Here is a 27,996-nt window from a genome sequence, read left to right as displayed (position 1 = left end):
GATTGCAGGCATTTATAGGAGTTGAAGCGATGCCCTCTCAGGGCGAACAGACCCGCGCAGCCCCCTCCGCCCATCCCCGCCCCGCGGTGCGGCCGGGACTCGAACCCGCGGTCGAGGGGACGCGGCGGGCGCGCAGGCGCGCGCAGGCCCGGTGCGCGCGGGGCGGGGCGGCGCGGGCCCTTATCCCGCGGGAGCGGCGGTGCCGGGAGCGCATCGCGGCACCCGCGTCCCGCCGGCCCTGCCGCCGCGCCCTGCTCGCCGACATGGACGAGGAGAGGGTGAGTCCCCGCGGGGCAGGGCCTGCGGGCCGCCCGGGAGCCCGGCGGGGCTTTTTCCCGGCGCTCGGCCTGGGAAGAGGGGCTGTGCGGGAGGGAGGGCAGCGGCGCGGGGGAGGGATGCTGGCGGAGTTCCGGGGGGACCCCAAGTCCGCTTCCCTCCTGGATGTGTCTCTCTCTCTTTCTGGGGACATTCCAACCCCACCTGGCCGCGTTCCTATGCCACCTGCTCCAGGTGAGCCTGCTTTGCCAGGGGGGTTGGACTGGGTGATGCCCGGAGGTTCCTTCCAGCCCTGCGTATTCCACGGTTCTGGAATGAAGTGCTCCAGCGGTTGAGGAGCTCTTTCACTCTGCGCATTCCTGTCATAAGTAATTATGGTGCGTGCATAAGCCCTTCTGTTTACTGTTGATGTAATCTTGTGTTGAAGGGAGCTAATGCGTAAAAGGGTTTTGTAGGCGATTTTTTTTGTTGTTTTCTTCTTCTTTTTAAAAAATTTTATTTATTTATTTTTTTAATTCCCTCCTTCCCTTGCTTGCCATCAGACCCCTCGGGGAACTCATTGAAGAGCAGAGATGTGCCCACCCAAGCGTTGGGGCTTTCTAGGGCAGATAACCCCTCCCTGTAAAAAGTTGTGACTCAGCCTCTTGGCTTCCAGTCCATCAGTGCAAGAGGGCTCTTACTGTGTTCTGTGGACCCTGTGCTTTCCTCAACTTAGGAACGTGTGGGGCCTGAGTAACTTAGTGCTGGATAATGGATTGAAATTTACAGATCAGTGTAATTTTGTCGTGCTAAAGTCGAGCCTTATCCTCAGCGCTGTAGGAGTTAGTGGGAAATCACTGAGGAAATTAACTCTATGCCAGCCACAAAAGAACCTGGTGTGAGTTCACAGCTGGCAGCCCAAGGCTTCAGCAAATCCAGCTCCTGATCCGAAGCAAGCAACACTCTAAATCACAAAATACTGTAACTCTACGTAACTCATTTTACATAAAACTTATTTATGCTAAGCAGCTAGTATCTCTGGAGGTGTGCTTTGGAAGGTGGGATGTGGAATGTCATAAAAAGTGTGCTTCTGGTAGAAACTCTGTGAGTTTGGGTCTGTCTGCCTTTGCCTGCTCTGTGTGAAATTTGTCCCTCTGGGGGAAGGCTGCCCCTGTTGTGGGTGCTCTAGGTAGATGTTTCTGAGTGGGGTCACGGATCATATTTGAATTCCAGAGGTTCTGAATACAGCAGTAAAACTGCAGTGGATCTCGTATTTTACAGTGCTTTCTCTACCAAGGATTAACTTGCTAATGTCACCTGTTCTGTACGAAGTTCTCCTTCAAACTCTGGCAACTTCCCTGTGTTGACAAGTGCAGGAGATTAAATTGATGGGGCCTAAGTAAGCATGTCCTCCTTGAAATTTGATCTGGATATGAAGGTTATAATGTCGCATGATTTTGTCCTGGGCCCAGCACTGCTTCAGGAACTCTTCTGCTTGCAGTCAGCTCCTGAGCCTTCAGTATGATCTTGAGCAAGTTCGTAACTCGCTTCTTATACAGAACTGCTGTGATTGTTTAATTTATCAAAATTTAGTTTTTATGAGGTGCCTGTCTGCTTCAAGAGGTGCCATGTCGTGTTAGTTACTCACTATTCAAAGGAGGGTGTTTTGTTTTTATCCACCCGTCAAGACTACAAACGACATGTTGTAGGGCTTCCCATCCTTTTTCCTATCCTTTTTTACTCTTTATCCTCTGCTCATCCACACTCTTGCTTCACCAAAAGGAAAGAGCAGCATGAAGCTCACTGACAGCAGCAAAAATTACATCTGTGATAAACATTTCGTAATGCTTCGAAAATCCATTTGAAACTGACCTCACATAGAGGTCAGAGAGAAAGCTCAAAGAAAATTGCTTGTAATAGAATTCTGTGAAATACTGCATTTATCAGTGGGCAATAGAGTTAAATGTCTTTTAGTGCAGAAATGCCAAGGAACTGTGCTGGGCTTAGTGCTGTTGAAGTTCTTCTGTAAACTAATGTAGAATGTAGGCCTCATCTGCTGCTTACCTTGGTAATTTTTCTAGAACTCTTTGTTCTGTGAAATTATACTGACTTCTCAGAAATTCCCCTTAAAGGAAGAAATGGCAACATCACAGCATGTTTTTAATTTGGCATGTATGGTATGTCTGGAAGGAAATCTATGTTCTACATATCAGTATTAGAAGATTATGTTGGAAAATAGAGTAAGGTAGTAGTTCCTAAAAGCTGCCTTCTTTGTTCTGGTGGTTTGTGCATTGGTGTTTTAGAAAAATTCTGTCTACTCTTGGTGGGTACTTTTAAAGGGCATTCAAACTCATTAAAATTTCACCAAACCTGGTTGAATTTCTTGACAGAGGAATTGGCAGCTTACTTAAAAAGAGCCATACCAACCCACATTTAGTCAGTTAAATGTAACTTCAGGTGAAAATCTTGTTTAACAGCTGGCTTCCAGTTGCTGCCCTGTGCTTGGCTGTGTAAAGGCCTTGTAAATGTTCTTCACGTGTAGCTATTTTCCTTTATTCGTGATGTACCTATAAAACCAAGCATCATTGTTCAGCACTACACGCAAGAGCACTTTTCCCCCATGTGTTGCAGCTGAGTAAGCCCTAAGATCCGTGCTGAAAGAGGATTGTGAGTTTTCCGTGTTCATCCAAATTGACAGTTGCGCTCATAGGATCTAAGGCTTATCTCCAGGCTATCTGGCCTGTGAAAACAATTGCCTCTGGTCAGTAGTGAATGCACAAGCAGCTGGCTGGACAATGGCTATTCATCTGGCATTCTGATGTGTACAAAACTGCCTTCAAACGTTCTCAGTTTTCACCAGACAGGAAAAGGTTCAGTAATGAAGTGGTCAAGGTTTTCTGTGCCTCTGTTTCTGAAAGAAGCCAAGGTCTTGTTTCTGTTCCCCCAGAGTCCAGAACTGAGTCATTGCTGTTTGACCTGTCACATCTGTATGTAACGCTATGTAACACCATCAACACCTGTGGTAAAAACATTAAAATTTGTTTTTTCTACTCGTGGTTTAACTTCCTGAGTATGACACTATTAAGCAGGAAGGGGACTGGAATACCCATAAACACTTAATTGCAGATTTGTTGTGAGCTGCCCGGGAGGGGGTCACAAGAAAGAGGAAGGGGCACAGCTTAGGACGAGTGGAGAAGTTCCTTAAATCTGATGTAGTGTTGAGGTTCGCTGTGGGTGTTGTGAAAGGATAAAATATTTTTCTTGCTTTTTAGCAAACAAATGTGATCTAGGTAGTACATGGTTATTAAGAAATTGCTTCTGGGAGGGACTTCTGCAACATCCCTTTGGTGGTCTGGCTGTTTCCAAGGTGTGTTTATTATTTCTCTGTGCCGTGGTTTCCTAAATTTCATCAAGTTACAATGTTAGAATGAGCAATTGTAACTGTAGGTCAACTGATTAATAATATATTAATTAAGATAGTGTTTACCTGTCTTTTTAGAGTTACATTTGCTTCTAAAACTTGTCAGCCAGCCTGAATTAAATTACAGAACATTCTTAGTTAACTCCTCATCTTTTATTTTTGCGTAGATATGCTGATATGCTTTAATAATGTAACTTGACTTAATTTTATCTACCAAGCATTGATGTGTTTTTGTCAAATTCTTGGAATATGTGGCTGGCTGCTCAACCAAGTTAGACTTGGTGGTCCTATTTAATTTAAAATAAGTTTTGATGTACTTTAATAGTTTTGCTGGCTTGGTATGTGTTTTTTGTAAGCTGAATCTACTGCTTTTTGAACAGCTGGAATGCATATCACTGACATAACCTTGATTCTCTTTCTCAGCTGTCAGTAAGCTTTCCTCTTTGAGATCACTTTTAATTTGAATATAGAAATTACTCACCCAAAATGTTTTCCCACTTGTAGAATAAGTTTACAAATTGCTTTTACAGATCTATTCTGTATATAGAATAAACTGTGAGTCTGGTTATTTCACACTAGCTTCTTTTGACACGAGGAAATCTTACCTTTTCTTCTGGCTTTCCTTTTACCAGCTTTTAAAATTTTCTTTATTGGGTCTCTGTTTGACTGCACAAGCACCAGCTTTCTCATCTGGAGAAGCTTTGTGGTGCCAGTGGGTGTTTTGGTACAGGTGACTTGTGTAGAAAAACATGTGAAATGGTGGGGTATCTTAAGGCAGGTTCTTGATTTCTCTTAGACTAACACCTGGAGATCTTTAATTGGGTAGAATGCTTCCTAGAGCTTTAATACTCTTTCTCTGTACTGAGAAAATGCATTTCCTGATCCTGTCGAAACTGAATTTGCTGCAGCTGGAGTGTCTGTGATGAATTTTCATGTATGTTGAAATGGTGATGATTTTAAAAAACTGCAGGACGGTTTTAACATCTTCTCTCGCTTGTTTTTGTAATTCTAGGAGACTCTGCAAAGGATTGTCAGTACTCTAGTGAACAAAAATGATGAAATTCACAACTTCATTGACATGCTGAACCATACAATATCAAATGTTCAGGTATTTATGTTAAGTCTCATAGCTTGTATCTGAGAGAGGGCACCTTTGCACTTTCATTAGTCTCAAACTGGGTAGTGTCTAAAGGATGGGCTGTAAGAGTCAAGTTCAAAATACATCTTCATATTAGAAGTGGACAGAAAAACGTTTTATTTTTTAGGTCTCTCTCTAGATGGAAGGTGTGGTAGTCTTGCATTTTCTGTGAAAAGCTTTTGTAGAACTTCATTTGTGTGGGAGAGAGAATCTTCAATCTGATGCAAGATCTGAAACTCCGATTAGTGGGAAATAGTCTGAATTTTCAGACTTCTGCTCTGTTTGGCAGACTGAAAAATGATACTTGAGAGGAAATTCTTCACTCTTTCTCTATTCAGCAGTTTCACATTGTTGGGCTCAAGTTTAGAGTTAGACCTAAATGTTAGAGCATCTGCATGGGTGAGGTTCATGTTCCCTTGGCTGGTCAGTCAGCCCAAAGTTATTTCATCCTAAAGCTGAGCCAGGTTGGCTGCAGAAGTGGAAATTATCCAGCAGATCTTTAAACTGCCTTCTTGAGTGTAGTTTTTAGTATCAAATGAAATAATTTTATTTGGAACTGGGTAACTTCCTCTTCCCAAACATCTAGCAATCCATATACAATTGTGAGAGGGAAATCAAGGCTTTTGGCATGGAACAAAGTTGCCACGTGTGCTGGTTCTGTGGAATTTTGAGTATCGTGGAATTTTCACAGATCTCAGCATTCAGTGTCCTGATGTAGAGCCTGCTTAAGAGACTGTTCCATCTTTCCTAATTGCTTTTTACCTTTTTGATAAGATGAGAAGCAGTCACAAGGTAGCCAGTGGTCATGGCAAAATGTGTGGGGAATAATGTGACTTTCAACATCTTTGCATTGTTTCCAGTGTTAACAGCATCTTCAATTCTCCTCTCAGGTAAACTCTTCTAATGCCATCAGCGAGCTGGATGAGGAGTTTGATGGTCTGTATTCTGTACTGCATGAGATGAAGGGGAGCATGGCGAACACTATTCAGCAAGAAGAGGCTCGTAAAATTCAAGCTCTGCAGGTAAATAAATAACTCCTTCTGAAAAATGTTGCAGCTACATAGAAGCATTTTTAAACTTCCTCTGTTCCTGTTATGCTATCCCCATTTGTTACACAGCAGTATTGATTTTCAGGATTGTCTTGTGACAGTTCCAGAGCTGGTAAAGTCACTGCCTTTTTCAAGGCTGTTGTCACACTGTCATTCAGTGATGAAGTGCAGTCCTGTAAATAGAAATTGTAGTGCACATGAATGTAAGTGTTTATTTCTCTGCTTTCTGAAACCCTGATGCTGGGGGAAACAGGGCATTGAAATTAAATCTGGCTTCTAAGTTAGACTTCAGCTTTTTCCCCCTTGGAGTTGTGGGATGTGCCAAGTATCACTGTGCACTTGCCAAGCAGAGTGAAGTTAGGGCACTGTCAGAGGCCTTGGTTATATAAGGGAATAAGTTGTCACAGATGCATAACAAATCCGTGTAGTTCCCGGGACTGGTGCTTCACAAACCACTGTTTTAATGGGAATACATCAAATTATTTTTTCTGTTTTTGCTCCAGGATCAGCTGAGCCAGTGCAGCCGTGCCCTGGAGAGCTCAGAAGAGCTGCTGGAACTTGCTGTCCAGTCGTTGGACATAAAGAACCCTGTGGAACTCTTAGAGGTAGAAAATATTGACTGGATGTGTGTGAGACAAGTGTTGGCATCTGTCTGAATTTGAAATGTCCTTTGCATTACTCTCCTGGACACTGCAAACTTACCAGGTGAACTTAGAGTGAGGACAGAGAGGTATCTAAAAATACAGTTATTGCTCTGCTGAAAAAGCCAAGTTAAGCACTGTAGTCCTGAATTTTTATGCAATTTCTGATAAAAGAAGTTGGGTTTTTTCCTTAGTTAGGGTGGGGGGAGGGAATACAAGGCCTTCTCCTAGACAATTGATAGGCAAACTTGCAGGGATGACCCCAGAAAGTGAGGGTGAAATGACTTGTATCTAACTGGAAGAATATACTTGTAAATTAAGGAAACAGTTCCACATATACAGTGAATCAGTACGCTAATGCTTGCTGCAGTAATCCTCGTGGTAGCAGTGGGATCAGCCACGCCAAATCCAAGCCCAGCTTTTTTTTCTCTTTGCATTTTAATGGAAACAAGCACACAAATCAGTTTAAAAGAGCAAGGGGGAAAGCTGTCTTCCTGTGTCAGTTTTACCTTTTGGCTGCATGTTTGTGTGCTGTCATGCTTTCTGGGTGTCAGCTTTGATTTATTTGCTTTTAAGAGTAGCAATTCCTAAACACTATTTTTTTCTTTAGCTGGAGCTGTCCTTTCTGTCTTGTAGCAAAAAATTAAGCTAGCTCTTGAATGCTATGCAAAATGCAGCTTTGACTTTCTTGGAAGTTGTTCTGTTTCAGATCTCTCTAATGCTTTTTTCCAATCAAATACACCAGGGAAAGCTGTCTGAACATTTGCTGGGGGGAAGCCTCTTCAGATTTGGAGTCTGAAGCTTAAGATACTGAATCCAATTCAATGAGCTCTAATATGTAGGATTTGATACTGGTATTGCACTTGTGCATTTGGGGATGACATTTTAAGGTAATACTGCCTTGGCTATTAGGCAGCTAATTCTATTACTCTGCTGCTAGGAATAGCAAGTGTTTGTGAAGGAGCATCTCCAGCCCTGACTCCTGTATTGGCACAGATTTTCTTTGGATGCTCCAGTAAATCAGTTCAGGAACAATTAGTATAAGATTATTTTTAGATTTTTTTTTCTATTTTTTTTTTTTGGTGGCTTTACTCTGAGTTGATTTACCTGGAAGTCAAAAGAACATGAGTGGAAGATTGCAGGAGGGTTCAGTGGTTAGGTAGGATGTGATCAGACACTGCTGAGCAGCTCCTCTGGGGTGGGCTGATCCTTCTCTGTCAGTAGCTTTGAAACAAACTAAAGTCAATGAAGTTAAGCTGGGTCTGTCTTACAGAAGATGTTGAGTCCTGGCTACCACATAGTTTACAAGACATGGAGATTAAACCCAAGGATTTTGTTGTGAAGTAGCTCTGTTTTATCTGCAGCTGTCATGTAGGAAAATCAGTCAATAGTTCCTGAAATAACTTTGTTTTGAGATAAAATAAAGCTACCTCTTAAGCTAAAATATTTCTAAGCAGTTGCTTTATTTATTCCTGCTTCCCACTTTAGGAATATACGATTGGTTTTGTAGCAGTGACAGCCTGATTTCCTATTTATTTTTTTCAGTGTGATTTGCATTTAGTGAAAAATTGGAAAGTTCTCCACTTTTGACTTCAGACTGGGAAGCTGCCTGATGATTCTTGTCTCTTTGAAAGGGAAGATAATTCAGCTGAATGAGCAGCTAGATCAAGGAGCAATATTAACTCCAAGCCTGGATTCAACAGGCACAACCAAGCCCTCACTACTTCAACAATAACCTTTTGTCTTAGGTTTGCAGCTCCTTTTGGTGAAGGAGAGGGATTTTTGTTTTTCCACATGCTGGTTGATGTTTATCTTTTAGATGTCATCACTTCTGCATCTGTTTCAGTGTTATCATTTGAGAAGAGCTGCTTGCTGTCCTTTTTGAATGCTGCCATACAGAGAGAGTCTTTTGTTATACTTTTCCAACAATACTTCCTAACTTTCAGAGGAGAAGTTAGAATAAGTCGTATCTTTTCTTATTTATCAGGGCATGCATGCTGTGGTATGTAGTTCAGCAAGTCAGGTATGGTTACTTGACACTAATAACCACTTCTTAGTTTTAAAGAAAACACTATGTCAGTTAAATGTTTTTGACTTGGTTCCGTAGCTCTTTTAAAAAGCCACGGAGAGTAACTCTGATTGAGAGAAGTCTGGAAATACTAGGTCACACTCAAAGTTGAGTAATTTGGAATTGGTTCGGTGTAGTTCTGGAAACCAGGTTTTTTTCCCCAGATGCTATGGTGTTGCTGTGCTAACCCATGCTATTAACATGCTTCATGGGACAGTTTATTTTGAGGAAAATCTTAAACTTTTTTTGAACTTCAACTCTGAGCAATGCAGCAGAGATTGTTCTTGGCCTTCTTGCATGTTACTGCCATTGATACTTGCATGGAAATACTAACTACTTTCTCTCTCTTCTCCCTGACATGCATCAAGGCTGCCAGACAGATCAAAGATAGGTACAGTACAAAATCTATCACTTTTATGTCTTTGGATTAATCTTATCCTTGAAAATGCATTTACTTTGAAAGGGCCATAGTCAGCTTTAATCAAATTAATTGACTCTTTCCTAAGTGTTAGTTATTACAACTTTTGAGGGGGAGCTAAAAACTTCTGTGCTGCTCGTGTAGTGTTTTTCTTGGCTTTTCATAACTTTAAATAAAAAGATGTTTTTGATGCAGGGAAGTAGAGCTCTGCATCAGCTGGTGCTGTAATTATTAGGTCTTCAAATATAAATGTATATCATTAATTATTATTGTTAATAAGCTTATTTGTTATTAATACCTCACGGCTGAAATTTAATGGTGTTTCAAGCTGACTCTGCCCCTTCAAGTTGTGGGAGAATTTTGTTGGTTTGGTTTTTTCCCAAGTGCTTAAAGACTTTTGCTAGCTAATTTTCCTTCAAAATGTAAAAAAATGTTGCTGTTGAAGTACTTCTGGTGACACTAGTGACCATGAAATTATTATTTCTGGTAGCTTTTCTTTGAACTATTGTTTAAAAAGCAAAACTTTGCTGTTTCAAAATCACTACTAAGGCCATTTTTCTTCACTTGGAAGAATGCTAACTCTATTCCAAGAGTATGACCTTCTGGTTCAGAAAACCTTCTATGATGTGCATAGTATTTTGAGAAGCAGCTCACAGGATGTTGTTGCTCTTGTGGACAAAATAGGTTGGCTTTCAATGTACAGGTTTTTCAGTGAAGGTCTGATTTACTAAATTCTTTGAACCTCTGTGTAAAATGGGTAATTGTTAGATTTTAAATTAATCTTTGCTTTTCCAAGGGTGAATATTTAGTATCCATAAGAGATCAGAGGGATAGCGGATAGTGTCAGTGATGGGACTCTTAATACTTTTTATCAGTAATAAGCATCCTCTTCTGGTTTCTCAAAATTCTCACCAAATCCTCTGTGGTTCTCTGTCCAAGACTGGTGTCTGAGCAGAAGTTAAAAAGATGTCTGAAGCTGACTGTTCCCTGGTGTTCTCTTGCTGCTAATCAGAGGATTATTCTTCCTTAAGGAGAGATTTACTCTACCCATCTGGCTGAACACTAATGTGCTAGGCAGCCCATACTGAATTTCAGAATGTGAGCTCTGTCTTGGGAGATCAATTGAATTGTCTTTCATGATGTTCAGCTCAGTCTCATAATTGTCTCCTATCCCAAAATTGCAAAGCTCATCACTCCTGACTTGCATATATCTTTATTATTAAACTTCACATTTCCTCCACCTTCCCCATTACCAGATTTTTTGGTTTTTCAGTGTTCTTTGAGGTATCTGTGGTTAGTGCACAACCTCTCTTACATACTAGTGAAGTGCAGGAAGTGGCATGCCTTAGGTGTTCTAAAGGTGCCACATATCTCTGGGTGTAAAATGGATCCATGTCTTGGCAGTTGACTTTTGTGGTATATATAGTACTTGGTAGTTGAGAATCTTTTTTTTTTTTTTTTTTTTTAAGGAGTAGTTGGGACCTCTGTGCTGTTACTCAAAATCTGCTGCATGGCCTGGTGTCTTCATAGATAGATAATAATAGGAGAGCCTTTTTTTTTTTTTTTTGGTGGTGTAGTTGGAGAACAGAAATGACTTGAGGTTGTTCAGAATAAGTACTGAGCTAAGATTTCAAGAGTGGAAATGGGAGCTGTGCTTCACAGAATCCCAGGATGGGTCAGGCTGGAAGGGACAACAGTGACTCATCTGGTCCCACCTCCCTGCTCAAGCGAGGCCATCCCAGAGCACAGGGCACAGGATTGTGTCCAGAGGGTTCTGCAATATCCCCAGTGAGGGAGACTCCACAGCCTCTCCTGGCAATCTGCTCAGTGCTTGGTCCCTGCACAGGGAAGAAGTTCTTCCTCATGTTCAGAGGGAGTTTCCCAGGCATCAGTTCCTGCCCATTGCTCTGGTGCCATTGCTGGGCCCCACAGAGCAGAGCCTGGGCCCTGCTGGGGGCAGCCAGGGACACCCAGGGCTGAGGGCCCCTCTCAGCTGGGGCTCCTCTTGAGGCTGAACAGCCCCAGTTCCCTCAGCCTTTCCTCAGCAGGGAGATGCTCCAGGCCCTTCCTCAGCTCCACAGCCTCTGCTGGCTCCGCTCCAGGAGCTCCGTGTCCCTCCTGTGCTGAGGAGCCAGAGCTGGACACAGCGCTCCAGAGCTGCCTCCCAGGGCTGGGCAGAGGGGCAGGATCCCTCCCTGACCTGCTGGCAATGCCCTTCTGAGTGCACCCCAGGATCCCATTGGCCTCCTTGTGCCCAGGACACTCTGCTGGCTCGGGGACAGCTGTTTGTCCCCCAGGACCTCCAGGTCCTTCTCTGCAGAGCCATGTTCCAGCAGATCACCCCGGCCTGTGCTGCTCCTTGGGGTTATTTCTGCCCAGGTGCAGGACCCTGCATTTGCCTTTGTTGAATGGAAGTTCTGGTCTGGTACTTGCATGTTCTAATCTGCAGCTTGAAAACAAACTCTTCATCCCCTGATAAGGTCATAGATAGATATAAAATCGGCATAGTCAGGTTGTTAATTGCTGTTTAGGAGTGCCTAAACATGATCCTGAGTCTGCACTACTTCAGACTTTTCATACTTGCTGAATTTATGTCAAGTGATACGAACTTTGTTTTGTTTCTTATCCATGTTTTTTGTCACTAGTATAAAGTCTTAAACTTTTCTTTAGCCACCTTGTTAGTATTTATTTGCTTAGTAATATGGAACAGCTGGTAGCTCACACCATTATTCTGAGACAGTCACATTAGCAAAACTTTCTATTTTGAGTGTGCTGAATGACAAACAATTATGTGTTAGAAAAATGTTCTAATCTTTGATTGGTAGTTTGACGTCAGTGATACAGATTGTCCGACTGCTGTTTTGGAAAATGGGATATAGGACTTGACAATGTAAAATACATTTTGCTAATGCTGCTTTCTTGGCTTTAGTGTCACAGTGGCTTCAGCATTCCGCCTCTCTCTGAAACCAAAAGTCAGTGACAGTATGACTCATATGATGGTGGACTTCGCTTTGGAAAAGCGCATGCTCCAAGCTGTGAAGTTTTTGCCAGGTAAAATCCATACCCAGTGAGTTTAATTTGTTGCTATGTGAACAACTTGCTGTATTTAAACCAACCAAAGGACAACCACACCTCTTGTGCCCTAATAAGCAAATTTTTCAGAGTACCTAAACTCATTCTTACTCATTGTATGTTAAATTGAGTACCTTGAGGGTGAGAGTTTTCTAGTTTTATTGAGTTACTTTCTACATAAGACAGCATTTTGAAAAATGCCATTGGTCTGAGAAATGAGAATGAATCTTCCAGACCATGTTTTTTCCTGAGTTGTCAATTCCTCTGTACTCCATGAAGTCACCTGAGGTTTCTCAGGACTATCTCTGCCAGCTTGATGCTGAGTGACACCCCAGAGTCCTGCTCATGTGCTGGAGTGTTATGTGTGGAACTGTAAACTAATGCATTGCTTACAAGAGTGGTGAAATGATCTGAAATACAGGAGATGGACAGTCTATTAGTACAGTGATATTACCATACTACAAAACGTATATTAATCCATCTACTACTGCTTGACAGTAAACCTAGGTGCATTAGACCAGTGTGTATCTTTCATACCTTTTTATTCCTATTGGTTTCCTATTTAAAACACTTTGCCCTTGGCTGTTACTGAGAATATATTGACAAGAACACTGCTGGCAGGGGTGTAAAGTTGTTTCATCTCTAGGTCACAAATGCAAATCTGTTAAGGACTTGGCAGCATCAGTTTTCATTTCTGCCCTATGTGTTGCAGATACAATATGGGGTAGCAGGTGTAGTAAATGACCAGTGTTATTCCTAGTGGTCAGCTGGCAGTGTCCAGGCAGAAATTCACCTTCTAGTCTTGGACTCTGAATGTCAATCATTGCCCTGCCTTTCACAGCTAAGGGAACAGTGCACATGTTGGGATTGGGAGTGTAAAGATTTAACAGCAAGTTTGAACCAAATTTTGCATCTAGATAAAGGTATTATTTAGTATGACCCATCTTGTACATTTTTCCTTGTCAAATACGTAGGAATTTAAATTTGGCCTCTGACTTGTAAGCAGGAAAATTGACTGTCTGGGTATCAATCTTGCTTTTTCTACTGTAGTGCCAAGCGTCCAAATTACCCAGACACCAAAAGTTCAAACTGTTGCAGGCAAATTTGCACTGAGCAAATCTTCATACACAATGAAATACTAATGTCCTAGTGTGGGAAGTTGACAACAGGTTTGGTGTTGTGGTAGTTTGAATACTGCTTGCCAGAATTATGCTTAAGACTTGGTCACCCTGAGTAGGTGGAAGACTCTTTACCTGGTATCTTACACCGTGATAAAAATAATTGGGGTAGTTAACTAAACTTAGAGACACATATGCTGAAATAATTGTCCTAATCTTAATTTTTCTTTGAAGGGATCTTCTCAAATTATTATTGGATGACTTTAAAGCTTGGTTCAAATGGATGTAATTAACACTTGAGACTTCTTTGTACTTCAACCCCCAGCAGGCACCACACAGGCAGGGTAGGGAAGAGAATAAGAAGGGTAAAAGTGAGAAAAATTGTGGATTGAGATAAACACAGTTTAAGAGGTAAAGCAAAAGCTGTGTAAGTGACTTAATTTGCTGCTTACCATGGGCAGGCAGCTGTTCATCCATCCCCAGGAAAGCTCCATTCCCTATAGCAGAGGGTTTGGAAGACAAGATGCTGTCACTCCAAATATCTCCCCCCTCCCTTCCTTCCCCCCACTATTTTATACTCTGAGCATGACATCCTATGGTCTGGAATATCCTTGGGCCAGTTGGGGTCAGCTGGCCTGACCATCAAGCATTTAAAACCTATACCCCCAGTTTCAGTGTAAGTTCCTTCTTGGCTTAAACTGCAGGGATGTGTGAGGGCAAAAGGGTTTGTTTTAGTAGTGCTGGGTTAAAATATTGGAACAGATCACAAAGATAAAGTGTGAAGGTAGTGTTCATAAAGCAAATTAGGCTTTCTGCTTCTGGTGGACCTGCTGTAGCTAGGAGGGGTTTGTGTCTAGATAGAGAAATTACACATCTCTAAGTGACTCAGCTGTAGGTAATGTGAAGCTGATTGTCATCAGTCATTGTGGAGGGGACTTGTGGTGAATAATCTGTTCTGGAAAAAGTTGTTTCAACTTTATCAAGGCGACCTGTGTGAAGTTAGGACTTCGTCATGGGGACCTCTGTAGAACAGCACAGTTAAGGGTTTGAGTGTTCAGAAAAGAGATGGCTTTTGACAGACAAAATCTGTAGGCCTATCAGTTCCACAGATGCATCAGTATTCTACTTTTTTGATGTTCCTGCTTGATACATTGACTTGCAGGCCACCTTTATATCTATTTCAAGCTATTGTCAATGCTGAAACAAAGGAAAAGGGTGTTGCAGACCTGGCCTCCAAAAAATGAAAACAGTAAAACCTCTTTTTCAGTTCCTGCAGAAGTCTTCCTTGCATGTCCTTTAGGCACTGCAAATAGTACGTATATGCCTTCTTTTTCAAAACTTTTTTCCAGAGACCTAAGTGCTCTTTGATTTCACAGAAATAGAATTCTGTTGTCTGTAAACAAAACTTCAGTCTTTAGTGGGCTTTAGGAATTGTTTCCCCTCCTTTCAAGACAAAGGGATGAAAAAGTAAGAAAACTGGGTAACTGAAGAGAAGCTAGTGGAAAATATTAGTGTCTGTAGTGATGGAAATAAATGTAAGTGATGTTGTGTGAGGAGTGCAGCTGAACTTGCCTTCCAAAGACTTAGAAACAGAAGTTTGCTTCCTAATGTTCTTCCTGTGTGGTATTTATTCCAAATGTAGGTTCACAATTGTAAATCTGCTCTACTTGAGCCTTCTCTTCTTTAAACTGACCTGTGTGCTTGTCTTTCTGCAGTCCCTAAAGCTCCAGAGATAGATGTAGCAGCATGTCTGGTTGCTGACAACTGCATCACAGTAGCGTGGAGAATGCCTGAGGAGGACAGCAGAATTGATCATTTTGTGCTGGAGTATAGGAAAACCAACTTTGATGGGCTCCCTCGACTAAAAGGTGAACAGCACTGGGAGCTGGTCGACTACATTAAAGCTACTCAATACACATTATCAGGTAAAGGGTTTTTATACTTCAAACCCAAGCATACTGATGTAACTTTTTATGCTTGGAAGTATAGCAAAATGCCCCTTTTTCTGCATATAATGAAGCTGCCATTATATCACATTAGTCTTGGGTGCTTTGTACAATAACAGTTCTGTCTTTTGTTTTGACTTGAATGTTTTGCAAAACATTGTGTGCTAAATAAATTTCACACAGGTATTCAAGCATGATTTTTGAAAACTGAGATAAATGCAAGACTGCTGCATGGGGTAGATCTTAGTCTTGTAGGAGTTGTCAGTAATCAACATGATTTCAAGTTTCTAAACATTCACTTTGTAGGTCTGAAATTTGATACAAAATACATGAACCTTAGAGTACAAGCTTGCAACAAAGCTGTGGCAGGTGAATACTCCGACCCTGTGACTCTGGAAACCAAAGGTAAAATTTTAAAAACTCTTAAACCTTATCTGTGGTGAAAACCCTGCACTTGAACTCCTCTGCCTTTGTATATGAACCTGTATGTTCAGTCTGCTGAAACACTTCCTAAGTGGAAAGGAAAACAACTGTAAAGGATTAAGAAGCTTATTGGCACAAAGCTGCCCTTTTGGCATTCAGACCCTGAAAAAATGGGGCAGTTAATGTCACCTTCTCCAAAAGCTTGGTGTTGGTTGCTTTGAACTGTGGAGTGACAGTCCCATGTGCTGCTGCATGATGCCAACATACAGCGCGAAGAAGGATGAATGTTGTGGATGACTCTCAGGGCATCTAAACAGTTGGTGTGATTTTCCTGTTATTAGTGACAGACACAGCTTTCTCTAACTAGAAGTTGCTCGAAAGGGTTTTCTTGACTTTGTAGCTGCAATTTCTAAAAATTTCTTAAAAATACTTAAAATTGTCAATACTTAAAAAGTTGGCAGCCTCAAATTGCTGAAGGTGAATGGTCATCGTGTTAGAAATCAGCTGATCTGGGAATTGTTAAGTTGGCTTCCTAACATCATTTCGTAAATAAATTGAAAGAGAAATTTCTTGGAAGGAATGTTTTGTGACAGAACAGAAATCTTTACTTATAAGGTAAGGGAGTGATCCTGAGGCTTGATTTACAGCCAGGTCTGGTGTAAAGGGCAAAATCAGTTGACTGGTATCAACTATATAAATTTATATAAGTATAAATTCTGTTCCTTTTGAATGTTACTTCATAAGAATAAAGCTATATACAATTTGAATGAGCTGAGGGGCATTCTGGTAACTTTTCTAGGATTATTTTAATACTCTTAAGGAACAATTATTATCAGAGACATAGTACCCATTTAGTAGTCATATACTTCCCTACTCCAGTGCCAGAAAAGTAATTCTGATTTTGATTGTTTGGGCAGTTACCAAGCTTCCCATATTGTTTTCATTATTCCTGGGTGAACACTTAATTCACTTTCCTTAATAATCAACCGGTAGAAAATCAGTTTCCTTGTCCATGGGCTTAAACCGACTGTTGTTTACACTTGTGCATTTTTGAGCTCTGAACTCTTTAAAATAAATCTCAAGTATATGTTCTTTCAGGGTCAGACTGTAATATCTGATGGTATTAGGACATTTATAGAACAGTCTGTAAATACATTTAGGAAATTCAGCCTGTTGTATTAGCTTTTTGATTGCAACCGTGAGACTGAAAAGATGATGTTTCCATTGTGTTCAGTAAAACTCTGCTACAATTTTACTACTGCTTGTATCATTTTCTGTGAACAGCCACCACTGGGAGAGAACATTGTACCATTTCACTGTTTTCTATTTTGTCTTGACCAGCATTTGTGTTCAGTTTGGACAGTACTACTTCTCACCTGAACCTGAAAGTTGAAGACACCTATGTTGAATGGGATCCTACTGGAGGCAAAGGCCAAGAAAAAATAAAAGGGAAGGAAAATAAAAACAGGTAAGAACTGTTTTGTTAGTATATGGGATATCTCATCTGGCAATTAAAGGAAGAGGGCAGGAGGGAATTAAACTACTTGAGGAGGGTGGGACATGGAAAGAATTTTCATTCAGAAATGTTTCTCTGGAAGAAATTTTAATTTTTTAATTTTCCTTCCTCTGTCCCACAGATGTAGAGGCTAGAATTGTGTCAAAATTGTTAAATAATACCTACTTATTTTAAAAATGCATTTGTTAGGGTATCATTCAGTGTGGTGAGCTAAAGTGTAGGTGTGGTGGATTGACCTTGGCTACCCACCAGGTGCCCACCTGCCTGCTCTATGGTTTCTCCTTCTCCTGGTACCAAAACCTTGCTACGTAAGTCCAGGACAGTAGATAAGGTAAATGTGAACAGGCAGCTGATGTAATTCTGTGTTTATTAGTGTTGGAGGTTGGTTCTGGTGAATAGACAGCATTTCTACTATAAAAAAAAAATAAGGAAAGAGCTGACTGACTGCCTTGTCCTTTTGAGAAAGAAAAGGTTAAATAAAATTGATATGGTATGTAGGTGATGTGTGAATGTATCTTAAACCCTCATTGGAAGGGAAAACGTACTGATAAAACAGCCACAAAAGGTAGTGGATAATGAAACGTAATTATTGTGGAAGTGGTAGCTCTAAACATACTGTTTTCATCCAGGAAAAACACTTAACTTCAGCAGAGCTCTTGGTAGATTGTTAGATGTCTGCTCTTCTGAGTCACAGGATAAATACTGTTGGAAGAACATTTAACTTTGTCTACTCTGGCTGAGCCTTGAATATATCCAAGGATGAAGAATGTGTGGATGAAGAATGCGTTAACTTGCTAGCCCTCTATTCCAGGCCACTTTTATGGGAGGGGAGGAATATCCTGGTACCTGAGTGGAGTTCCCTGTGGTGCAGTGAGTCCCAGGTGCCTCTCAGCCATCAGTGTGACCTCCTCTGAGGAAAGGCTGGCTTGATCTTCCCTGCTCCCTTTCCTGTTGCCTTGTTAAAGACAGCAATTGGTTTTTGTCTTTCTCAGGCTGAGCAAAGCCAACTGTGTTTCTGTGCTTCACACCCTTAATTGTGGTGTTGGCTTTCCATGGGATGTGCTCTGGTATGTCAGGGTATAAATCCAAGGAAGCCGGACCTGGACACAGGAGGGCTTCAGGGTCAGTCTGACAGCTGCCAAAAGGAGAGGAGTCGTCACTTGCCTTGGGCTCCTGGTCACTGTGTTGTGGCTGCAGGCTGGATGTGGTTGACTACCTCTGCCACGAGGGTGCAGGGTGTTGTTGTCAGTTTCTTGCTTCCCAAACTCTCAGTGGCTTTTCTGCAGAGCTGTTCTTCCCTCAGGTGTCCCTCAGCCTGTCCTGCTGTGTGGATTTCCCTCACCTGGAGAGCTGTGAGCCTGTTGTTCAGCTGGATCTGTACAGAGCCTATGGCCCCACTCTCCAGTTTGTACCTGACCTCTTGGGCTTTGGGGGTACTCGGTGGGAATGGGTCCACACAACTGACTACTCCCTCAGCCACGAATTATTGGCTTTCCACGTGCACACCTTGAGATAATTTATGAACAAATACATTCTCCATAGGCATATATTGCCAGAAGCATGACAGAATTCTGTTGGGATTTTAAAAATGGGGATAATTTGCTGTAGTAATGGAACAGCTCTTTAATGACGACTTATTTCTGTCGACAGTGGCCAGAATCCTCTGCTGAAGAGCAATAGAAGGTGATAATATGTCTTATCCCTAGGATCTAGCACCTAGTTTTGTTGGGAATCTCTGCTACTTTCCTTTGCTTGATGTCATGAGAAACAAATCTAATAGCCTTTATCAGTAACAGTGCACATGCACATTTAGAAGTTACTTTGCAGTTTATTTTGGATTCACAGAGATTATGTATATATTCTCCAGTGACTGGAAGAGAGTCTTTCTGGAAGGATTCATCCTAATGTGTATGAAACCTGATTAGAAATGGTTGGAAGGGCATAATATATTTTTAATAATTGTCCAAAGATCCCTGTTATATACAGACATATTAATGCTTTCTTAACCCTTTGGCATGTTTTTTACAAATACGGTAAAGATCTCCTTTCTGAGAACTTTAAAATAATTTTTTTGTTCTTATTTTTGAATCTGAAAACCTCTTTGTTTCTGAACTTGTGCTGTAGCTGTTACTAGACATCAGAGGGTAAGAAGTAAGTGTTATTACATGTTTGAAGAGGATGAAGCACGATGGCATGTGTTAAAAGCTTCATGGCCATTTGAATTGCAGAACCAATTGTTCAAAATGAGAAATCCTGGTTTTTTGAGATGTAAAGTTAGGTCAAATATTCTCCTATTCCTTGTGTAGTTGTGCTTTTTTAGTGTCACATTTTTTCACTGTTTTTCACCTTTTTGAGAAATTACTTCTCCTATTTTTGCTCTCTTGTTCTCTCTTGTTGGTTTAGAAGTTGTGGGACCAAAAGAAATGCCCAGGATCCTAATTTCTTACAGGTTTTATTCCCCTGTATTCATCTATCAGGTGGATCTATCCCTGATTTGAAATCATGAGTAAAGAAAAGCTTATGTAAAAAGCAAAATGAGCTCTTGAAGCCATGCAGTGTCAGTAGTTCTACTACACAAAGTATAGCAATTTCTGCTAAACTTAGTTTTAAAACTAAGGAGCTGCTCCTACTTGCTCAGCTCAGGGAATTTAATATTTTGGTCTCTCTCTGTAGCTGTCAGTAGAGAACTTCCCAAGTTCTTGGCTCAGCTTTCTTTGGTAGAAGGACATGGTTGCACATTTAACTTTGCATCTCAGACTGACCTTTTCTAGCAGGGGATTTAGATGAGCTTTGTTCTTGTAGGAGGCTTTTGTTTCTTCTTAAAAGCATCTGTGAGATGCCTGCTTTAGAGGGGAAATTTGGAGCTGACTCCATGGGAGGTGGGGAAAAAAAAATTGCAGTATAGTTACTTTGAACAGCGTATGTGCAGTTTTTAAGGGTTGGAAACACATGATGGCAACAAAATTCTTAATTATCTCTAATTTATTAGACCAGAAGAAAGCCTTTCAATAATTTCTGATCTCCTTCCTTGACATTTCTTCTCCAGAAGAGAATACATCTTGCTTGGAATATGTTCTGTTTGCTGAAATGGATGAGAAAACAGGGACTAATTGCAGTGCTGTAGGCAACAATCCTAAACAATGAGACAAGGATATCTGGCCACTGAATTGTGGAAGAAATGTGTCAGTTACTGGCTAATAAGGACTGTGCTCTACTGGAAAATGGGCATGAAACTGACTTCCTGCTATGAAATTTGCTGCCTTCCATTGGAAGGGAGACTTAAGCACTGTGGAGGAAAAAAAAGCCTGAGCAACTGTTTTTTTTAAGCTTTTATGTCAAATAGTCAGTGCAATTTTCTGAACTGATAAAGGCTATTAAATTTTGAGAGGACAAAGCACATGCAGTGGCCACTTACAGACTTGAACAAAATAAATGATACCAAGAAGCTTTTAATGCTTACTTAACCTTGAGAAAATTCTAGCAAAGTGCCTGCATTTTTTACTGTGATTCTGTAAATGGCCACATTGCTACGTTGCTTTCTGCATAACCCATTTTTACTGGGTCTAATAGAAAATTTTCAGCAGCGTTTGTTGGGAATGTGAGTGGATGATGTCTGATGCAGATGAAGCAGGATGGAATCTGCAGAGTGCCTCCCTCTGAAATGATGCTTTAATTCTTGGCTTTGCTTTTTTTTTTTTTTTTTTTTTTTTTTTTTTTTTTTTTTTTGTTCATGCTATCACTTGCTAACTTTTTCCTTTGGTAAGTAAACTGCAGCGTCCCCCATGTTCATAAAATCCAAAAGCACTTGATGTGGTTCACCTGCACAATATACACCTACCCCCTTCATGTAGCTCTTGTGAGCAATTTGGAAGCATAGTTGTCTTCTATTGCATGCTAAATGGTGATGCTCAAGTAAACAGCTTTTTCATCAGTGATTTTTTTGCAGACTTCTGTAAATGGAATGAAACAAACTTGGTCATGAACTAGATTTTAGCATACTTATGTATGGCAGCTTAGTATCACTTAGCTTTTGATTCCCATGTGACTTTATTTTCATGATGGTATTAGGCAAAAGGGACATTTCCTAACCTTTTCTGAAATGGTTTATGAGAATAATGAATGAATTGGAAAGAAAACAAGCTGAATTTCACTGTATTAATGGACATGAAAGTAGCAAGTAGCTTTACCAAATTGTAGCTGAAGAAGTTGGAGAGAAAACTCTTCTGTGGGTGGTATCTCTTCCAAAGCTAATGTGTGATATACTCCAGAGGATGAGAAACTGAAAATTACTTATCAAGTGTATTTCAGAGACTGCCATTGTACTTTTTTGGGGTTCTTGTCAATGAAATTAAACTGTAAACCGCACAGCTATTTCTGAGAAGTTAGAATTCTTTGCTACTGATTGCCTTTAAAATAGTAATCAGATGTGATTCTCTGTCTACTGCAGAATATTGCAGATAGTCTTCACTTGGCTTAATGGTTAAATTATTGGTAATTCTTTCTGAGGGCCTAACCGAGGTAAAAAAAAAAGCTTGAAAACCTCATTAGGTTAAAATTATTCTTTTATACAACTGATTGCTCATTAGAATATTCCCCATCCCAAAGTGTTTCATTCAAATCACGTGCCACACATCTGCTTTTTTTCCCCCCCTCTGTTTCCATTCTCAGCTGCCTCTGAACTTGTTTTGTACAACACTTTGTACGTTTTGTTTGTCTGTCACCTCTTCCCTCTCAGCCCCTGTGCATGCATGCTGTTAGAGGCATGAACTAATGTGTCATTTCAAGTGTTTGGGTATGTCTCTTGCACCTGATGGACTCGGGGACACCTGAGTGTGCATTTCTGTCGCTGTGTCCAAGTTTTGAGTGGTTCATCTCTCCTTTAGAAGCAACACAGCGTCTCCGAAGAGATCCACTAACAGCCCAAGAGCCTCGGCGAGGGGCGGCCGGGATCGCTTTGCTGGTGAATCCTACACAGTGCTGGGTGAGTTGAACTTGTTTGCTCTGTTAGGAAAGGGCAGATCAGGCAAGAATTAGAGGGAAAGTTTGTGATTGTTCAAGGCTGTGTACTCAGCATTGTCCTGCCCAGAGCACTTTGCCCATATGACACCAGATTTTTGCATCTTCAACTCTGCTCTTTATTACGAAGCTCTTAGTGACTGACATTCATTGCTTTTAAGCATAAATTGGTGTTAAACATCTTGTGATGAACAAGGTAAATACAGTCTCATTATTCTGTTTTATATTTATATTCTATTGTACAATTTTCTTATTCCTTATAGTTCAGATTTTATCTCTTTGCCTTAAAATAAAGTAGAAAAGGCAGCACTGGTGCCTATTTGGAAGGCAGCACTGTAATGTACACTCAATTGTAATTAATTACACTCAGTTGTAATTAAATGTATCTCTCTTGGTAGGAGACACTGCTGTTGAAAGTGGACAGCATTACTGGGAAGTGAGAGCCCAGAAGGACTGCAAATCCTACAGCGTGGGAGTAACATACAGAAACCCGGGGAAGTTTGACCAGCTGGGAAAGACTAATTCCAGCTGGTGCATCCATATCAACAACTGGCTGCAAACCACATTCTCAGCAAAGCATAACAATAAAGCAAAGACTCTAGATATACCTGTCCCAGACAGAATAGGAGTATACTGTGACTTCGATGGAGGTAAATTACACCTTTAGGAGATATAGCAAAAAGAGTTAGCTACTATTTCTGTTGAGTTGGAGCAGTGCAAAGCTGAAGAGGTGCATTACTTCCAGACTGATCCAGTCTTGTATGGCAACACAGAGCCTAAGTGCTTGTCATGTCAAACGCACTGAGTTCATCTGTGTGACAGAGCTACTGAAATTCACTGAAAATAGTGAATTTTCACTCTTTTGGACTGCACTTAGTGCATCCTGGAAACAAATCAGGTTTTTTTTGTACAAGTTAGGCAGCCAACAGCATCATAGCTTAAACTATGGTTAAGCTGAATTTCAAGTTGTTTTCTCTCTCTCTCTCTCTCTCTCTCTCTCTCTCAGGTCAGCTGTCATTTTATAACGCAAACTCAAAGGCGCTGTTACACACCTTCAGAACAAAGTTCACCCAACCATTGCTACCAGGCTTCATGGTCAGTATTTATAAAATCTTACAGTTTCTAGCACTGAATTCAGATTTAATTTCTTTTTTTTTTTTTAAGAAGGAAACTGGAAGCACTTGGTTTGGCTGACTGGTAATTTTTGAAAGTGTTCAACTATTTTCCTTTGGATGTCGTGTGGTGCTTACAGTAGAACCCCGGCAGGACTCTGCACTGGGATGTCTCAGCTATGTAAACAGAAATCATTAAATTTGTGTATGGGAAGTTAAGAGTACCTTGCAGTGGCTGATGAGCCTGCTGCATAATTGATCCAAACTGATGGAGTCCAGCATGCTCTGAGCCATCAGAGCAGGTGTCATGGGACAGAACAACACCAGAAGTTTCCCAGTGGAAAAAAGTCTCCAGGTTTCACAGCTTTAAAAGCTCAGTGGGATTTTCTTGCCAGTCGGTTCAGTGCTCTCTTTTTTGTGGCTCTAAGCTAATTGGCAATAACTTTCAGCAGTGTTAAAGGCTCAAACCTTGCCCAAAATGCACAGGAGGAGGATTAGTTACTGAGTATTAGATTCTCTTTAATGATTTAAGTAATTTGTTTAGCTGAACTGGGAGGCCTCAGCTGTGTTGTAAGGTGCCATAAAGTGCATCATGCTTTGGGAGCAGGGTGTGTAGGCCTTGGATTTTAACAGGCCTAGATGTTTTTCATGGCTGTTTATTTGCCTTGCTGATTCTTTTCAGCATGGGGGGAAGAGAACAGCTTGAGAAATGCTGGGATACATGTGTTGGCCATCCTATAGCATAGCAAAGGCTGACTCATATAAATTCATTTCCCAAGTCATATGGGGAAACAGTAGCTTGCCAAAATTCAGGCTATCCCTCTGTACCTCACACAGCCAGCTCCTCACACGGAGTGACAGCAGCCTTATTAGCTGAACAGGACAAGTAAAAATGACAAACTACTTAATTACACCTCTCAAACTTACTTATAAACATGAAAATACAGCATTCTTTCATGTGTAGAGTAGAAGTCACTGGTACCTGTGCCTCTGGAGCTTCTCAAACACTTTTTGTTTGTAATATGTTTAGGCTAAAAAATTTTAGCATGACATGGCAGAAATAAGCACTGCTTTCAGGCACTGGAGCATAGTGAGAGTTGCTTTTCATTGTCACTCCACTTGCTGCTGGCACACTGGCCTTCAAAGAATTTTTCTAGTTAGGAGCAAGTGGTTTGAGTACTAGGTCTTGAAGCATAGTACTAGTTATGAAGCATAGCATGTGAAGCATTTTAGAATTTATGGACTAAAAAATTAGCATGTCTGTGATTGGAATGGTTTACAGAGTGCCGTGACAGAAGACAGGCAGCTGTGTTTGTGCTAGTTAATTGTGGGATGGGAGGAGAGACATGTTTGGTTCATAATGCAGATTTTTTTTTTCTTTCCCCCTCCAGATCTGGTGTGGTGGGCTCACAGTGAGTACTGGATTGCAGGTGCCAAGTGCCGTGAAAACTCTTCAGAAGAGTGAAAATGGATTGGGTGGTTCAACAAGCAGCCTGAACAATGTTGCCTAGTAATGTCTGTTCAACACTTCTGCTGCTGAATGTTTTTGTTTTTCTGTGTAGCTACTATTCACAGAAGCTTGTGAACATTGGATTTTGCTGGGTTTGCTACCTTCTGCTGTTTAGGGCCTGGGTGCTGATAGTGCAAAGGTTTGGGACTAAAGTGTTAGGAACCAGTACTGGGAATCCAGGAAAATGTCAGAAAGCTGAACTGTTGCCTACTTTAAAAAAATCAAGAGCTGTAACTATGTACTTTTCTAATGCTGTATTCAAGCATTTTGTTATGGACTTGAATAATAGTTTTGTTGCAAATACTATTTTTCTGTGAAGAATATAGCAAATACCAGTTTTTAGCTCTCCTAATGCAAATTACTTAACTATGTATTTTATTACTACTAGGCTTCCCATTAGAGGTTGTGATTTCTGAGATGCATTTTGAAAACAGACTGATTTGCTGGCCTAGCCTAGCCAAATATCACAGCAGTGTGGTTTCAGAAGGATATTATAAGAATGTGTAGGCCTGGTATGAAGAAACAGTAAGAGCAGGCTGTGATGATTCCCCCCCCCTACAAAATCTTCCTATTTTCCATGGGTAACTCATTTTTAAAGTGGTGTATATTGAGATTAGCTCCAGCTTGTCACAATTACATCAATTACATTCTAATTACATTAGAAAATTAAATATGTATAGATGTTCCATTACCTTGACTCCTATCTGCAAGCCTAGTAAAACAGTAGTCAAATGATTCGTAGTAATGGGAGAGCTAAAAAAAGAAAAATCATGTTATATTCTTCGTGGAAAATCCCAGTTTGCCAGTGGGAATTACTTGGTTATTATAGACTTTTTTAATCTGCTTTCTTCCCTCTAATCAAGCCGAGGAGCATATAAGTAGTTTTCAGGTACACTCTTAAATCAGGTGTTTCCTAACTGAAGATTTGTTTTCTGGTATCACCTGAAAACTGTTATAAATTCATGGTCCATAATGATTTGGCTCATTTACTGCTGGGCCAGTATAATTTTTCCTTCCATGTATCCTTTAGCCCATAAAACCATTAACATCTAATGATGTCAAACCTCAGTATTACCAATGGCTCCTTTCTGTCCCTCACAATTTCTCAAGAGGAGGAGAAATTCCTTGAGACACCTTCTAATAAACTGGCTATGATGTTCAGTGGAAAGTTAACAAGGAAATGTAATTACCTGTTCTCGGAAGTGTTATTTTTCTTGAGGAATCATGAAGTTGACAGGTTGGCTGAGCCCTAAATGTTTATTTTGTATCTGGAACTTGAGCATCTCTTAATTATTTGCATTGTGAAGTTGTAATCTCTCTTTGCAGAGGAAAGTACAAAATAGTTCCCAGTTTAACTGTACCTTCTTCTGCCAGTTCTGTTGCTTGGGCTTTGGGACAAAGATACTCAGAAGTGACGTGGTTCTTGGTCAACAGTGTCTGCATCTGTTTCACACATTATCTGCAGATGTTATTGTTATGCAAATAATCTGTGTATAATCTTTTCTCTTTCCATTTTATTGCAATGGACACCTGACTAGGAGTTTTTTGGGGATAAACTGCTACAAACTCAGTTTTCAACCAGTTCTAGTCCAGGGCTGTGGTACACAGACACCAGGACAGACTGGCACCTCCTTGTCACCACCCATCCACTTGTCTTGATCTTGGGTGTTCAGCTGCAGTTCCTCTTCAAATTTCCCTTTGTGGAAAGAAAGGGGATGTTTACAACCAGCTAATGTGTAGTGAGAACCATGAGTATTTTCCAGCCCTCCACAAAAGCATTTTAATTATGAAGCTGTTTTTTTGGTTTTTTTTTTTTTTTTAGCAAGTTGTAGTGTAATCTGCGAGGTGAATTTGATATGCACCAATGTAAAAATGTAATTTTTCTTTAACAGTTAGTTAGAGGAAAGCTTGGAAGTGTTTCATACTGTGACTTGTGACTTGCAAGTTTTGGTTTAACTGATGTCCTAGGTGAACTTTAACATGTGACTTTTTACCCTTAAAGGATGGGTTTGTTATATAATAGTTTGCACAGATGTCAAATTTTTGCTGCTAACATCTAGTCCAATTGTTTTTAGTAACTGGGGATATGAAGAATTGCCTTAAGCACTTTAGATATTTTTCTTTTTAGACTGTTTTTTCTTAACTAGTGTCTCTCCAGCACCCATCATCATAGGAAGATGAGTGACACCACACTGCTCCCAGTGTTGCTTTTCGTTGCAGTTGGTGCAGGGTTTGTGCCTGCAGCTGGGCAGGGATACCTGGAGCCTGTGGAGTTACCTTTTCCTTTGTGAATCCACTTTCAGGGATTTGGAGAGGGGTGGTTCCTTGGCAGTGGATTAGACTTTTTGAAGGTCTGTAGTTTTGCCCTGTAGTTCAATCTACCAGGCACGTGCTTATTTACTGTTAATTACTCTGGAGCTGATACTGCGTGGTGGCTAAAAAGGAGCTTTCTGTTCTATGACCAAAAGGAGATGCTGAATTTTTTTTTTTTTAAGTACTGACTGCTGGTATTCTGAAGTTACTTTGACTCTGAAAGCCTGAATTTTGAGGAACTAAAGGTTTTCCTTGAGGTTTTCATACATCAGATGAGCGTAGCTCCCATTGTCCTGTGGAAAACTATGAGGTGAACTGCAGCTAGGGATGTCAGTGTCAGACAGGATAATTAAAAAAACAAACCAACAAACCATCCGGGGATATAAATACTTCTGCAAATACCAAACAGCCAGGGCAGAAGTTCATTTCTTAGAAACACAGGAAAAACAGAGGCCAGTGTACAAATCTTGTTTCCTTACCCCTCCCACGTTTGAGATGGAGACGGGGGGAGCCACCTTGGGAGTATGTTGGGCTTGTCCGTGTTTTTATTTTGAGGCCTGCGGGGTGTTGGATGGACGCTGACCGTGTCTTGCGTTGGTGTCGTGCGCCAGCGTCGCTATTTTTTTGGGTGTCCTGTGGCAGCGGCAGCCCGGCCGTGGGTTTCCTTCGGAGCAGAGCCCGGTGCTCCCGCAGTTCCCGGTGATTCCGGCGGCCGAGCATCCCTGGGCCGCACCGCGGGGTCCCTGCCCGGAGCCCCCCGGCATGGAGTTGTGGGGGGGGGGGGGGGGGGGGGGGGCCGTCCGCGTGTGACGCGATGTTTTGTACTAATACAGAAATTGCAACCCTGCGTGTCTCTCGGTGTGTAGTTTTACCTCCGCCTTGGTTTTGGGGGGATTTGAGGAGGTTTGGGGGGGGGGTCTCGGGGTGGGTGAGGGAGAGCTCCGTATGGGGGGGATTTACGACAGCGGGGGGGGGGGGGG

At 41.2% G+C, this 27,996-nt stretch overlaps 1 protein-coding gene across 5 annotated transcripts; it reads left to right on the top strand.

The window, feature by feature from the left end:
- The first annotated feature begins 172 nt into the window (after nucleotides 1-172).
- On the top strand, nucleotides 173-27,863 carry FSD1L (fibronectin type III and SPRY domain containing 1 like). 5 transcript variants are annotated; one of them, XM_032096438.1, is made up of 14 exons: nucleotides 173-278; nucleotides 4,689-4,784; nucleotides 5,705-5,836; nucleotides 6,367-6,468; nucleotides 8,941-8,963; nucleotides 11,920-12,041; nucleotides 14,896-15,105; nucleotides 15,433-15,531; nucleotides 16,891-17,017; nucleotides 18,716-18,748; nucleotides 21,952-22,046; nucleotides 22,480-22,731; nucleotides 23,088-23,176; nucleotides 24,585-27,863. In XM_032096438.1, the coding sequence occupies exons 1-14, from the start codon at nucleotides 264-266 to the stop codon at nucleotides 24,702-24,704; spliced, it is 1,515 nt and encodes a 504-aa protein (XP_031952329.1). In that variant the 5' UTR covers nucleotides 173-263; the 3' UTR covers nucleotides 24,705-27,863. The 5 variants fall into 5 exon arrangements, with proteins under 5 accessions (XP_031952329.1, XP_031952328.1, XP_031952332.1 ...); XM_032096437.1 differs by having other exon boundaries at nucleotides 21,949-22,046; XM_032096439.1 differs by lacking the exon at nucleotides 173-278 and adding an exon at nucleotides 568-653 and having other exon boundaries at nucleotides 21,949-22,046.
- The last annotated feature ends 133 nt before the right edge of the window (nucleotides 27,864-27,996 follow it).

This window comes from Corvus moneduloides, chromosome Z (genome assembly GCF_009650955.1).
Source record: "Corvus moneduloides isolate bCorMon1 chromosome Z, bCorMon1.pri, whole genome shotgun sequence".
Taxonomy (NCBI): domain Eukaryota; kingdom Metazoa; phylum Chordata; class Aves; order Passeriformes; family Corvidae; genus Corvus; species Corvus moneduloides.
Note: the sequence above shows the minus strand (reverse complement) of the source record. Positions and strands in the feature narration are given on the sequence as shown.

What these genes read in the sequence shown, in the direction of transcription:
- FSD1L (XM_032096437.1), top strand. An exon ending in ACCCTGTGGAACTCTTAGAG is followed by an intron (nt 6,469 to 8,940) that starts GTAGAAAATATT and finishes ACATGCATCAAG; the next exon opens with GCTGCCAGACAGATCAAAGA. An exon ending in CATTGCTACCAGGCTTCATG is followed by an intron (nt 23,177 to 24,584) that starts GTCAGTATTTAT and finishes TTCCCCCTCCAG; the next exon opens with ATCTGGTGTGGTGGGCTCAC.